The following is a 14,192-nucleotide window of genomic DNA, read 5'->3' on the forward strand; positions in this document are numbered from 1 at the left end:
TCCTGACTTCCTGAATTGGGACTTTGTGTTAGGCTGGGGCTCTGCACACTTCTGGAGGGAATGGTGGCGGTACTCGTGGCCTGATCTGTGGTGTCTGCTGTTGCCCTCGCTTTCTTCAGGTATTAATTTCGCTGTTCAGTGTTCTCAAGGGCAGCTCAGGCTGGGGACCTGCACATTTTCAACAAGTCCTAAAACTGTCTGATCTCTTTGCTCTCCACTCTGTCTGAGCTTTGCAAGCTCTGGACTCCACTCTGGGTCTGGGCAATACAGTTGTAGACCTGCCCCAGGTTGGAGCTCCAGTAGACAGCTTCTGGTCCCAGCTCCTGTCACCTAGCTGGAAAGGTCTGCTGCTCAGAATAAGCCTGCCTTACTCAGCTCAGGCTAGCCCTGGCATTTGTGCCTGGTGGAAGGCCTTATTTGGGGGACTAGAACTGTTGTCTCATGCCTGTTCTACACTCCCTGCTTTGGGCACCAGCCCCTCTCTTCCTCAGATTGTGAACACTATCCTGGGATTAGAGGAACAAGCTTCCAGCTGATTCCTCTTCAGGCTCCCTGTCCTGCCCAGGCACAGCCCCCAGGCCCCTGCTTGCCTTCCTGTGCTAACCTCAGCCAGCAAAACGACCTCCTTGGGCTTCCCCTTGGATTTCTCCATCACTCTCAACCTAGTGTTCTTGATCTTCAAGGGACAGGTTGTGCAGACAGAGCTGAGCTGTCTGGCTTCCTCTGAGCGGCCATACAAGTGAGCCCTCACCCTCCAAACTACCAAATTAACAGTAGTGACTAAAAGTTGCCCTACTTCAGGGAAAATGAAGAACTGTCTTAAATGGCAATTGGATTGAAGGCAAAATTAGAAAGACAGTAATATTTAAATACGATGAAAATAGCATCACATCTAATAAACAGGAAGACCCCAGAGGGGGTCTTAGAGGCAATTTCCAATGTGTTGGCACACATTCATGAGAAATTGGTCCAATAAGCTGGTCTCATACCAGTCTCAAATGAGATCAGATTTGTAAAGTGCCTCACCCAGAAGTGCTGCCCTTCCCCCTCTCAGGGCAACAGGAAAAGCGCCCACCCCCCACCATGGAGCCCAGAGGAAGGAAAAGAGCAAAAAAGGAGCCCCTAGGGACCCGGTGCCTACCTTTCTGCAGGCCCAACCAGAGCCGATGTCTGGGGCAGAGGATGGGCCACAGATGGTGATTGGAGTGTCTGCTTTGATGGGGAAGAAAATGCTTTTTTTTTTTTTAAACATTACAGATACTTTCCCTTTTTCTTTTCATTTTTCTCCTTCCACCTTCATTCCTGTGATACCATCCATAAAGTACTTTGCAAACCTCCTACTGGGTCCAGCTGTAATGGCTCTTCACTTGAAATGACTTGACTTCCCTGGGTCTCTGGCCAAGTTTGTTTTGTTTTTAGTGGCTCTTCCTCCCCGTTGTTTTTCTCCCCTTTGAGATGGTGCTGTTCATGATCTTAATTTTCCTTCATAGGATTTTACAAACCAGGGCATGTTCTAGTTTGGTGTCATATTGGTGACCGGCTCCCTCCATGTGGCGAGTAGCAAGTGGTCAAAGAAAAGAGATGAAGTGTTTTAGGCACAAGTCTGCTTGATACAATTTTTAACTAATTGCTTATTAATACAAATTCAAGCATTGTTTTGTTTGAGAGAGAAGCGGCCAAACCCCTTGGACATATCTCTAACACCAAAAGATATTTTGAAGTAACGTTTCCAGGAATCTTGAGCAAGAAAATTGCATCATAGGGTAAAATACACAATTCAGGGGAAGGTTCAAGTTCTCTTTTGTCTTATGAGTCCTGAACAAATGTCCCTTCAGCTCAGGGCAGGCCATAGAGACCATGAACTCAGACCGCTCGGTCCCTCTTTGACCGCTGCTCGTGGGTGACCTGGGAGTCAGAAATATTTGCCCTCAGATTGGCATGCTGACCCCTTGAGGAAATGGAGAGGAGGGGTTTGTGCCAGGTGGCTCTCCTCCCAGCAGGGGCTTGTCCTGGCTGCCTCTCTGGTATTTCTTGTTCTCAGTTTGGTCGCTCCCCGTAATCCTAGATCATTCTCTGCCTTTTCACACTTTCTTAAGGGAAGGGGATGGGGCCACTATTCCCTAAGACGATCAGGTTTCCTTCCTTCAGGTAGATCTGGGAAGAACTTTTGATTGGGGAGGTGATGATTTCTGAATATTTTCAGCAGTACGGAGCAGGAAGCTTTAACACGCCTCCACACAGCCAGTCAGAAAGCATTTATGAAGTGCCTGTGGTGTGCCCGTGTGGCCCTGCCATAGCCCAGTGCTAAATGCTTGGGGTACAAAGAAAGGTGAAAAGAAAAGTCGGGCCTGCTTCCCACAGCGCTTCCTGAGCTCTTGATTGTCTCATGGCCATAGATTCACACCAGTTAGATTTTTATAATCAGCGTTGGTAACGTTTCTGTCGTCTCTTTCCCATTTTTTGTTCATTTAAACCAGTAATCAGCCTTGTGCATGTCCAAGGCAGAAGTGGTCATTTCTGGGGTGGGTATCAAGGAAGACTTCCTATAAAATGGCGCATCTGAGCTAGGCCTTAGAAGATGGGTTGGATTTTCATAGGTGTAGATGGAGGAATGGGCGTTCTGGGTCTTAGGAATGGGATCACCAAAGACAGAAAGGACTTATGCGGCCTTGGTGTTAGAGTCTTGGGAATGGTCCGCTTGGCCAGACTGTCACTTGCCTCACTCTGGAGGAATAAGAGATTAGGCTGGAAGGGTCTAGAGAACATTGTAGGGCCTTGGATACCACTCTTCAAAGTTTTGACCCTGTTGGAGGGGCAACAAAAAAACATTGAAGTGTTTTGAGAAAATTGAGTGCCACGTACTCAAATTTGTGAGTGAGGATGATGCATCCAGCAGCAATCTGAAGTATGAAATGGGAAAGGGGTGCAAGAGAAAGCCCTGAGATCATGCTGGGGGTTCTGGAATTGTGTCCAGGGCTTAATTCTGTGGGATGGACAGGAGAGGACTGTTGGAGCAAAAGCCATGGGACTTGGCACTTTCAGCCTGGGAGGCGAAGGAAAAGGGGCCAAAGGTACAAGGGACACGGTCAGTTTTCCTGGGACCTGATGTGTATGCGCCCTACACCAGTCCATCAAATGTGCATTGAGTAGGTTTGTGTGGAGAAAAGTACAAATGAAATAGAAGTGGACCTGACCAGCTCAGTAGGGAATGGAACCTGGAAGATGCACCCTGTGACCTAACAGCTGAGGAAGGAAAGCCTGTCTGCCTGGGGGATGAGGGAAGGTGGGCCAGGGAGCCCAGGAAAGGGCATTTCTGGCAGGAATCAGCCCTGCAATGGCCGTGAGGTAGGAGAGCCTCCCCCTCTGGCTGGATGGTCTCTGAATCCAGAAGACACCAGTTCCCGGCCTGTGAGATTGCTGCCGAGGCTGGGAGCCCCCATTCCTTAGCACTGGTTGTTCCTGATCTGGCCTTAGGGCAGGAAAAGCGTCCCAGCCAGGGAGGTGAGCACCATCAGCCTTGGGAGGGGGAGAGGAAATCCTTGGCCAAGGGAGGGTTTAGGACAGTTGGCTGACCAGTAATTCCTCTGCCCTCGCAGTGTCCCTACCTGTCAGTCTGCTTCAAGTCATCTTTGAGATGGGTCAATTGTCACTTTGTCATCTCAGCCTAGGAGCTAGCAGCAGCAGCAGTGCACATTTATTAAGCACCTGTTGCTAAGAGGTGGAAGCTAGCTCTTCACTTTGTCCTACAGAAATATGGCTCACTGGCCGTGTCTCCTTTAAGCAAGTGAATAAAAAGCCTTTCTTAAGTGCCTGCTATGGGCTGGGCACTGCGCTAAGCAGTGAAGGTCCCTACCTTCAAGGAACTTACAGTCTAATGAGGAGGGGGGCGCCATCTAGAGTGTTTTGGTTTGGAGAGTTACAGGAATTAGGACAGGGACACTGGCAGGGGGGATGGACAGATCCTTTCCTGTGCCTAAGTTTCTATTGGTTTGATCATGGGAGTCTTGTGTCTTTATTTCTGTTAAGTGGAAGTAAAGAAATGCATTGATTGTTTCTAAGTTTGTAATTTTAAATACTTCTCAAAATGGGATCCTTAGTTACAAATTCCCCAGGTACTGTTAGGGATCACGTAAATGGTTTTATGTTCGATTAAAAGCTAAATGCCTGGCTTGTTTCTTTCAGAGTGAAGAGAACTCCTCAGTTGCTATTACAGACCTTGGCATCATACTGGAGCCCATGGAATACAGTGAGCTCGACAGATTTGTGGCCCGGTAAGGGAGCTCTTCGGTTTGCTTTACCCCGAGCCACTTCGTTGTTTGGGGGAATAAACATGCATTCATTCATTTTTACCATAAACCTTTTTAGAGAAGTTAAAGGCAGTATGTTTTCAGTCTGTTTGTGTTGGTATCTTTGGTTTTTGCCTCGTCTGGATTTCCCCTGTATCTCTTCCTTGCCCTCTTCTCTGAGAACCATCCTTTATAACAAGATGTTTTTTATTTTCAAACGTTTTTATTGGTGTCTTTTGTTTCCACTCATCATTAGTTTCCCCCAGTATTCTTCCCCCGCTTTTCCAGGAGAGCCTTCCAATATAACAAAGGGTCTGTTTTTAAAGACCAAGGAAGAAAAATATGAAAAATCGGCATAGTGGCTCCCTCGTAGCCCATGTGGGCCCCCCACCTCGTCTCTTCTTTGCAGCCCTGCTGCGTCTTTTTCATCTGATGACGTTTACACTTGATTTCAGGATGCGGAGCCGTTGTCTCCGTTGACCCTGCTCTGGTCATTTCTTGCTTGGTTCTGCTGTCTTCCCTCTGAGTCAGTTCGTCTGGATCTTTCCAGGCTTCTCTGTATCCACCACATTCAGTATTTCTTACAGCCCAGTCATATTCCATTCCGTTCATGGATCACAATTTGTCTGCCCAATCCGCAGTCAGTGGGCACCTGCTTTGCTTCCAGTTCTTAGCTCTCTCACAAAAAGTATTGCTATAAATATTTTGGTGTATATAGGGCCTTTATTCTTATTAATGGCCTCCATAGGCATAATCCTAGTCATGGAATGCCCTTATTTGCATCATTTCAAATTGCTTTTTATAATGTTTGTACTGATCCACAACTCCACCAACAATGTGCCAGTGTGCTTGTTTTCCCACAGTCGCTCCAACGTTGACTGTTTCCATTTCTGGTCATCTTTGCCGATTTGTAGGGTGTGAGGTGGAACCTCAGGGTTGTTTTAATTTGCATTCCCGTGTGATTAGTGGTTTGGCGCTCCAGCAAGGAAGCAAGGCTGTATTTGTGAGTCCTAGACCCATACTGGCATCAGGAGCTTGCCACAGCCCTATGAAGAAGTGATTGGTGATAGTATTAACCCCCTTATAGCAATGGGTAATCAAACAAAAGCTCAGCCAATCAGCAAGCATTTAATAAGCACCTGCTACATGGCAGGCGTTGTGCTATGTGTTGAGGGTACAGAGAGGCGGCCTGACCGTGGTCACGCTCAACCAGACACTGGGGGGTACCGGCCTCCATCCACCAGGCCTTCCTGCCTCTCCTTTGGGGTCATGTTCGGGGTGGGGGCTGTTGTCTTCGTGGCTCAGGCCTCCCTGATCCTTTATGTCAGTGCAGGGGGCCAGGAGAGGGAAGGCACCATCTCTCAGATCCCTTTGCCTTGATCCGCGAGGGTCCAAGGAAGGGTTTGGAAAGAGAGAAGGGGGCTGCACTGTCCTAGGGAGAAGGTCAAAAAGAAAGGACCCTCCCCACATCCCTGTACACTGGACTGAACTTCATGTCTCCACAGGTTGCTGTGTGATGGTTAATACTTCTCTAGAGACCTGGTCAAGGGACATTTTTAACCACCTTATCTCAGCTGAATTGAGGCGGAGCTGCAGTCCAATGTGGCCTCAGACAAGACACTGACTAGCTATGTGACCTTGGGCAAGTCACTTAACAGTGTTTGCCTCAGTTTCCTCGGCTGCACAGCGGTTGTAATGATAGCACCCCCCTCACCTTCATTCGTTGTTTGTCCTGTGTTCTCAGGGAGGCGATGTCATGACTGGCAGGTGAATTGGATTGAAGTGAGGGAGGATTGTGCAAAGTCACCGGCCTCACTTTCTCCTCCGGAGCCATTTGGGTCCAGTGGCAAGATGTAGGGCAGGACGCCCGGAGATGGCCTTTTTAAGCTAAGGTCTTTCCTAGGTCAGAGGCACCGCCCATTCAGTGGTTAAGGCTGAATAAGAAATGAGGCAAAGAATGGCCTCTCTTACCTAGTAAAAACAAACAAAAACAAAATCCATCTGGGGACGCAAGACCCTCAGGGTTTCTGGCCAAACAGAAACAATTGCTATTTACAGTCACTCAGAGACCAAACAGTGACCAAGTGAGGCTTGGCCTGGGACCTATGGTTGGCTGATTAATGAGAGCTAGAGCAATTTGAGTTTAAGAAATCTGGCCTGTAAGCCCCAAGATACCTTGTGAGGGTTCAGCACACAAAATTTATATTCCCTTGGGCAGAGCTCCTTACCTCCCAGGTTGCTGCAAGGCTCAAGCAAGATAGATATTTGTAAGGCACTTAGTACAGTGCCTGACACATAGTAGATGCTTAATACCTGTTTATTTCCTTCCCTTCCCCTTCCCCTAAATCAGGAAGGCTGGGAAATCCAAGGGCTCCAAGGCCAGGAAGGGACTGGTGGTGGCGACAACCCCTGAGAGGTCTTCCCTGTCTCCTTCTCCCTGTATGCCCCCCCCATTGCCCTTCCTTTCCTCCTCCTCTGCCTCCACTCCCAAGTAAACCTTGGGTGTGTTGATGAAGGAACAAGGAGGCCCTAGAGAGCTCTAGGCATCAGCACTGAGGGCTGGGGTACTTCTCGGCTAATCCCACCTTCTGTGGTCTCCTTTTTGTCTGACACCATTCTGCATTCGTTTATTCAAGCAATAGATATGTATTCAGCCCTGGCTGGATGCTGGGCATTGGGCTAGTGAACCATGAGCTATCCAGCATGGGAGAAGGTCTAGATGCTTTCAGATCCATCTCCCAGGGAAACCACCATCAGAGGGGAGGGAGTCAGAAAGTAAGCAACAGGGGAAAATAAGGAAAATCAATCCATCAATAAACATTTGTTAAGTGCCTGCTATGTGGTAAGCACTAGTTACTAAAGTTCTTTAAGAAGAAAAGTCAAAGACCTTGAACATTAGCAGATAAATCAACAGGGAAAACAGTGACAGCAGAAGGAGTACGGCCTCCAGATCTAGTGAAAGAATCCAGGCATCTGTGAGTAAATACAATTAACAAAGGAAAATGACCCGATTTATGATGAGACAGGGCCCCTGTGGAATGTGAGGAGAACATGGAACCACAGTGCTGAGCAGTTCAGAAGAGAAATGAGAGCAGAATCTGCGGCCTGCACAGCAAAAATAACGGGCAGTCTAGAAACCCTGGCATCTGCCCTAGCAAGTGTCAGCAAAGAAACAAAAGAGAACAGATTGGGACTGGAAGCACACAGACGTGGAGGACAGTCTAGAAGAAGAGAAGCAAACACCAACAATACAAAAAGAAAACACACTCGTGATGCAGGCTCTCGAAGCCAGGATGTGCAGAGACAATCTTAGCATGTCCACAACAGGACAGAGACTCGAACCCTGTGACGAACGCCTGTTCTCCCAAGCCCTGCCCCAGGCCAAAATCTTGTGGGGTTCTTCCTGGGGAAGCAGGCTTCTCTGTGTCCCAAGTGTGACACTTTTTAGGGGACTCCATGGAAAGAATGCTAAGCTTGGATTCAGGAAGCCCTGAACTCCAATCCAGCCTCAGACATTTAGTAGCTCTGAGGCCCTGAGAAAGTCACTTGACTTCTGTCTTCCTCAGTTTCCTCAGCTGTAACATGCAGATCATGATCGCCCCTACTTGGCAGGGTTGTTGTGAGGTAACATTGGTAAGTGCTTGTAAATCTTAAAGCGCTCTGTAAATCTTAGCTAATAATGAGTGTGCTGAGCTGGGGCAGGGCTCCAGTAAACGGCTTGGGTTCTGCCGGAGTCTTGTGGTCAGTTCTGTCCTGACCTGATAGGAGCCAAGATCCGCAAGCTGCGAGTGAAGTGGTGACTTGGCAGGCCGGACCTTTCCAAGCCAACTTTATTTTGGATTCAGAGCCAACATTTCAAACAAAATGATGGCATTTGACAATTGTCAGCAAATACATCTCTTCACAGCCTTCTGCTGACCTTGGCCACTTGAAGGGAAGTTTTGGGACTAAAAGTCAGGCTCCTTTTCCATTATATTTTTGTATGTGAATTTTTTAGTGAATTGAGCTCTCATATTCCGCTAATGTTCGGTCCAGACCCCAGATCAAACATTGTCTACTAATCTGCTTTCTCAGCCTTGTGTCTGGTTCTCATTCTTCTTGAGAAGGAAACATTTGCATTCCCTTTTAGCTTTTTAACTACTGTAGTTAAAATTTGAAGCTACATCAGTGCCAGCATTTCATGGACAAAAATTGGGAACATCTGTGTTACATTAAAGACTATTTGGGCTCTGGAAAAATCTCCCCGACCAGTCAGTTTTCCCAAAGTGGAAGAGCTTTAAGAGATCCAGCTTTGAGCAGAGTGCTTGGGGCCCCGTATAAAGTGACCTTTTTAAGAAATCAGCCAGATGGACCCCTTTGTATTGCGCAGGCTTTGGTTTATCTTTCCAAATGCCCCAAGTGAGGTAGGGAATGGAAAGGATACTTCATGCTCTGACTCTCGGACTTGGAGATCTCTGCCTTCTCTCCCTCCTGGGTCACAGACTCCATTTGGCTTCTCATGGGGAGACTTGAGGTTGAAGTAATGTGTCTGGTGGCACTTTTCTCACCAAATGGTATCATTGACTTCTTTTTACAAAATTTGTTTTCCTCCATTTCTGGAAATGATATTTTTTTTCTGGAGCCCTGGACCACAAAATGTAGGTAACACCAAGAACACCAGTGTTTCTCTAATCCACGTGTCTAGGGAGTAGAACTGGAGCCCACTCAGGGTTCTTGACTAAAAATGACCCTGAATGAGGCTGTGCAGGTGGTGCATGCTCCCACACACGCCATCTCTGCCCTCCAGGATGCTTGGCTGCCCTGCTTCTCGGCTCTCTCTGGGAGGGACGTGCCCTTCTCCTTCCCTGCATCCAGCCCTCCTGGCCCTAGGACACATAGACAGAAAGGGGGAGAGAGCCTTGTGTCTTCTGCCCGTAGTATGACTCTCTGGCTAGGGTGACATTTTTGAAGTTTCAGCTTGGCATATTCAGTTGAATTCGCTAAGCGATATTAAGTGCCTTCTAGGGGAAGGCACTATGTGCTTGGGACTGTCTACAGATTCACAAAGCGACCCTGCCCTCAGAGACTGTACCCTCCTCCATGGGCCCGTGTGGCAGGTACACAGATAAGCATGGACAATAGAGAATGTGCTGAGAAGGACCGGGAGACGCCGGTACCCAAGGAGGAGGGATGAATCGGGCAAGGCTTCACAGAGGAGGCCCCCACCTGAGCAAAGCCTTGAAGGTAAAGAAACAGTTTAGCTGGCAGATCTGTGGAGGGAGGGCACTCGGCACATACTGGGTGTCTTGTCCAAATAGATAAACACATGGCGGAAGGATAAGACCAGGCAACAGCTGGCCATGTAGTTTTCCTAATACGACTGAACGACCACAAATGTATTGTGTGTCATCCACCTGTCTGTCCATTTATGTACGTTTATCACCCATCCCTATCTGTCTGTCTGTCTGTTCTCTGCTCCCAGGGGAAGGGTCTGTTGGATTTTTGTCTTTGGATGCCCAACACATCCTTACAGTGCAGGAGATCCTAAAGGCTCATTGAATTTCACTAAAGACAGAAGTGGGAAGTTTGGCCTGGGGGAGGGGGGAGTGGGCAACTTGGCGAAGCTCACGCTGTTTTCTCCATCCTCCCTCTACTTGGCCTCTCTGCAGTGCCTGGCCCCATTGACTGCCTGCCCTCTGTTCCTGGACACATTCTCTTCTCCAACTCTTGGTCCCCCTGCTTTCTCTTGTCTCACTTACCTGATTGTTTCTCCTCCATCTCTGCGTTAGGTCATTGTCCTTGTTCTGCCACCCATCCGTCCCAGACTCTCTTCTCCCCGGGTTCTCTCATTGGGCAATGTTACCAGCTCAGCTGGGTTCACTTCTCTTCTCTCTGAAGACACCCCTGAGATGCTTGTGCCCAGGCCTCGCCTCTCCTGAGCCCCAGCCCCACAGCAGCATCTGCCTCTTGGACATTCAACTGGCCATCCCAAAGGCATCTCAGCCTCATCAGGACCAAACTGGACCTCCCGTCTTTGAACGTCCCTCCTCCTGGATGGGGTACAACCTTCCTTCAGTTGCTCAGGGACTTGTTTCTCTGCATTAATCATCTTTTTTAGTTTTTAACTAGTTCTGAGGACTTTTGATGATTCCTGTTTCGTGGCACAGATCCACTATTTCACTAGAGAATTGCCTCTTCTTGAAAAAGATGGAGTTTATTAGGGAGATGTACCAGCCTTTCACCTTCTCCTCTGACTGTGAAGCCAACTCATGTTCATCACACACATTTATTGATCGCTTCTGGCAGAAGCAGAAATGTATCATAATCCCTGTAGGTTACTGTTACTGTTTTCAAATTTTGGAAAGTTCTTAAGTCCAAATTCCTAAGTTCTTTATAATTTCCCTTGACAACCCTGGGACAAATTGTTTACTGGGCCGAGGTCCAGGTGACTGTGGACTGCAGGAGCAGGTTTGGGTTTTTTTAATTAAATTTTTTTTTTCAGTCAGCAAAAATCTACCCTCTTTCTCTCCCCTGTCCCCCAACTGAGAAAGAAAGAAAAGCAAAGCCACTTTCACAAACACGTATGGTTAAGCAAAACAAATGTCTTCATTAGCTATGTCTGAAGGAGAAAAAAGAATGTGATGTAAAGTCACAGAGATATGCGCATCTATTGTATATGTATGTACACTTTCTATGTGTATGTGTGTGTGTACACTCACGGGCAGCTTGGTTGGTGCCCTCTTGCCACATCCCCATCACACTTGGGCCTGCCACCCCTGCTGGGCATTTGGGATCCAGAGCCCACGGTGCTTGGCAGAGAAACAAAAGTGAATCCTGGAGACGTCTGCCTTCTCTCTGCTTTCTGCTGCCACTGCCCCATCCCCACCCCAAGGTAGCCGGGGACTCCTAGTCATCCTTTGACCTGCCTCTTTGTTGGCGGCCAAGAGAAGGGCCGAGCCCCTCAGCTGGGAAAGGCGGGCTTGGCTATCCCGAGCACCTGCTGCTCATTCTGAGCCTTCCTGCTCAGACCCCTTTTTCAGGACCCTGCTGCTCTTGGGATTCACTCTGCACAAACACTTCTCTGCTCCCACCACCCTCTATTTCCATTCAGTAAACATTTATTAAACACCTACTACATGCAAGTTGAGCAGCAGCTTGGCATATCCATTTGAGGGCTCGATTTGGATCCAGAAGACCATGGGTCAAGTCTCGCCTCGATATGTATGGCCATGGTACAGAACTGACCAGACATGTTATCCCTTAGTGCCCTTGGCTACTCTCTAAGAATGAAGGTTACAGAAACGTTGCTATCTGTATGTGTGGGTGGAGATCCCGCCACAGGACCCCCCCCCCCCCACGCCATTGTAGTCTTACTTAGGTCTAGATTCCTTCCATTTCCTTCACTACCACCCCTAAAAAATGACCCATCCAGCTGTTCACACCCTCTGCAGATGAGCCCAGACGGAATCAGTCCTTGTCCAGGAGCGTTGGTCCTCTGGAGGGGGATGACGCTGATGGTGGGGATTGCTGCTCATGGTAGGAGCTAGCCTTTAGATAGGGCCCCTGTTTGATCTTCATAGGTACTAACATTAGCCCCATTTTACAGATGAGAAACTTGGGTAAAGTGACTTGCCCAGGGTCCCATGCTAGTCAGTGTCTGAGTCTGGATTTGAGCTCGGGTCTTTCTGACTCCAAGTGCAGAGTTCTACACCCAGCCTACCCCAGCTACCCCAGAAAAAGAGGAGCTGGGGAACATTCAGAAGCTGCAGATCTGGATAGACTCACTGAGGAGCTCGTCCCTTGGGACATCTGCCGGCGTCCACCTGGGTCTCTGAGACCAGTCTGTCCTCCTTCCTCTTTGGCCTTGCTTCTCCTGCACCTTGAGGCCCTTCAGCCGGGATGCCTATCCCCCCGGGCTAATGTCCTCCCGGGCTAATGTCTCCCCAACATTTGAAGCCTTGAAATTATCCATCGCACCCCTAGGGATGCCTTGTTCCAGCCCGGGGCCTTGCAGCCAGCATTCTTGCGGGGCTGGCCTCTGGGGAGAGGTGCAGGGCGTGTCTGCACCTCACGGGTGCTGGTTCTTTCTTTCCTTTTTCTTTCCATCTTGGGCAGTCTCTCTTGTGAGTTGGCAGTGCCTCTTCTTTCTGTGTTGTAGCTTCTCTCCACAGCCTCCAGCCGAGGCTGACTTCACCTGGCCTCAGTAACTCACTGTCTTACAGCCTTCATTTTGTGGCCTCCATCTGTGATCAGGGGCCCTGCCTTCCCAGGTGTGAGCACTGGACCAGAAATCAGGAAGACCCATGGTCTCAGACACTTGCTGGTTGTGGACTTTGGACGAGTCACTTCGCCTGTTTGCCTCAGTTTCCTCTGACCTCCTGAGGACTAAGGGAGATGGTATCTGTCAGTCATTTAGCACTATGCTAGCAAGCACACAGTAGGTGCCATAGAAATCTTAGCTGCCCACGTTGTTGTATCAGCATCTCCCCTAACTGTTCACGTCCATCATCATCCTTTCTTCTTTCAGTTTCTGGTCCATAGCAGTGATCCCAACACCGCCACTGAGTTCCTCAAATTTGTACTCTCTGGCACAACGCTTCATCATCCCCATGGGTCTTTCTGGCCTCTTCCCGGTGCCTTCTTTGTTCCTCGTGGCTGGCAGGCTGCACAGGCTTGGAGAAGCTGCCTTCATGGTCTGTAGCCCGACCGTGGCAGGGTCTCCTTGGTCTCCTTCTGGGAGCTCTTTGTGCATCCTGGGTAGGACCTGCTGCTCTCCCCAGATTGGAGCCGGTTCATTCCTCCTCGGCCTGTGGTAAGAAAACTGTAATCGAAATTGTGAAGCTCCAAATTCTGCCACTTTTTGTTTTTTTTGGGCGCTCCTTCCCAGGCACTTCCAGTGTGCTGTTCCCGTTTCCATGCTGCCCCTGTTTTCCTCTATGAATGTAGCTTTCCCTGGGGCTTCCAATCCTCTCTTCCCCACCCCCTCTCCCTGCTCCCTTCCCTCACATTCTGTCCAGATCTGGGAGTTCTTATGACCAGGCCAAATGACTCTTTGACACCCAGGTCTGCTCCTTTGATAGAATTCTCTGGAACTGGCTCACGCAAGAATTCCTGGTGACCCAGTGTAGTGCTGGGCTGGCAGCCTGGCTGGCAGAGTTTCTGAATCAGTCAGCCCAGGCCTGTCCTTTCCATGGCCTCGGAGCCCAGGCTTTGTTCCTCAGGGGCCAAATGCTTTCAGAGGTTGGCTGGCTGGCCCACGCCTCTTCCATCCTGTTAGTGTGACTAGCAGCCTGCCCCCTGCTAGCTCTCACCCCTTGCAAGGCTTTGTCGACGCCCAAGAGACCAAGAAATGGGCCACAACAAAACTACCCCCCAGTGACCTGTCTCCTGTTTCAGACAGCCTCAGAGCCCAGGCTTTGTTACTCTGGGGCCAGATGCTTTCAGAGGTTGGCCGGCTGGCCCATACCTCTTCCATCCTGTTAGTGTGACTAGCAGCCTGCCCCCTGCTAGCTCTCACCCCTTGCAAGGCTTTGTCGATGCCCAAGAAACCAAGAAATGGGCCACAACAAAACTATCCCCCAGTGACCTGTCTCCTGTTTCAGACAGCCTCAGAGCCCAGGCTTTGTTACTCTGGGGCCAGATGCTTTCAGAGGTTGGCCGGCTGGCCCATACCTCTTCCATCCTGTTAGTGTGACTAGCAGCCTTCCTCCTGCTAGCTCCCACCCCTTGCAAGGCTTTGTCCATGCCCAAGAAACCAAGAAATGGGCTGCAACAAAACTACCCCCCAGTAACCTGTCTCCTGTTTCAGGGTCATTGCAAAACACCTGCAGAGAAAGGGAGTGTGCCTAGGAAGGATTTACAGAGACACTCCACAAAGCCAGAAGGAGCTTGGCTTTGTGCACTGGCCCTGCTATAGCCTCGTCAATG

The 14,192-nt window shown here is 49.2% G+C and overlaps 1 protein-coding gene across 1 annotated transcript in view; it reads left to right on the plus strand.

Annotated features, from left to right (window-relative positions):
- The window catches only part of LOC118832343 (centromere protein P), a 202,489-nt gene that overhangs the window by 5,698 nt on the left and 182,599 nt on the right, over positions 1-14,192 (plus strand). Inside the window, exon 4 of the mRNA XM_036739699.1 lies at positions 4,183-4,271. Coding sequence (XP_036595594.1) covers positions 4,183-4,271 — 89 coding nt within the window. The remainder of the gene's footprint in view (positions 1-4,182; positions 4,272-14,192) is intronic.

This window comes from Trichosurus vulpecula, chromosome 9, assembly GCF_011100635.1.
Source record: "Trichosurus vulpecula isolate mTriVul1 chromosome 9, mTriVul1.pri, whole genome shotgun sequence".
NCBI lineage: Eukaryota > Metazoa > Chordata > Mammalia > Diprotodontia > Phalangeridae > Trichosurus > Trichosurus vulpecula.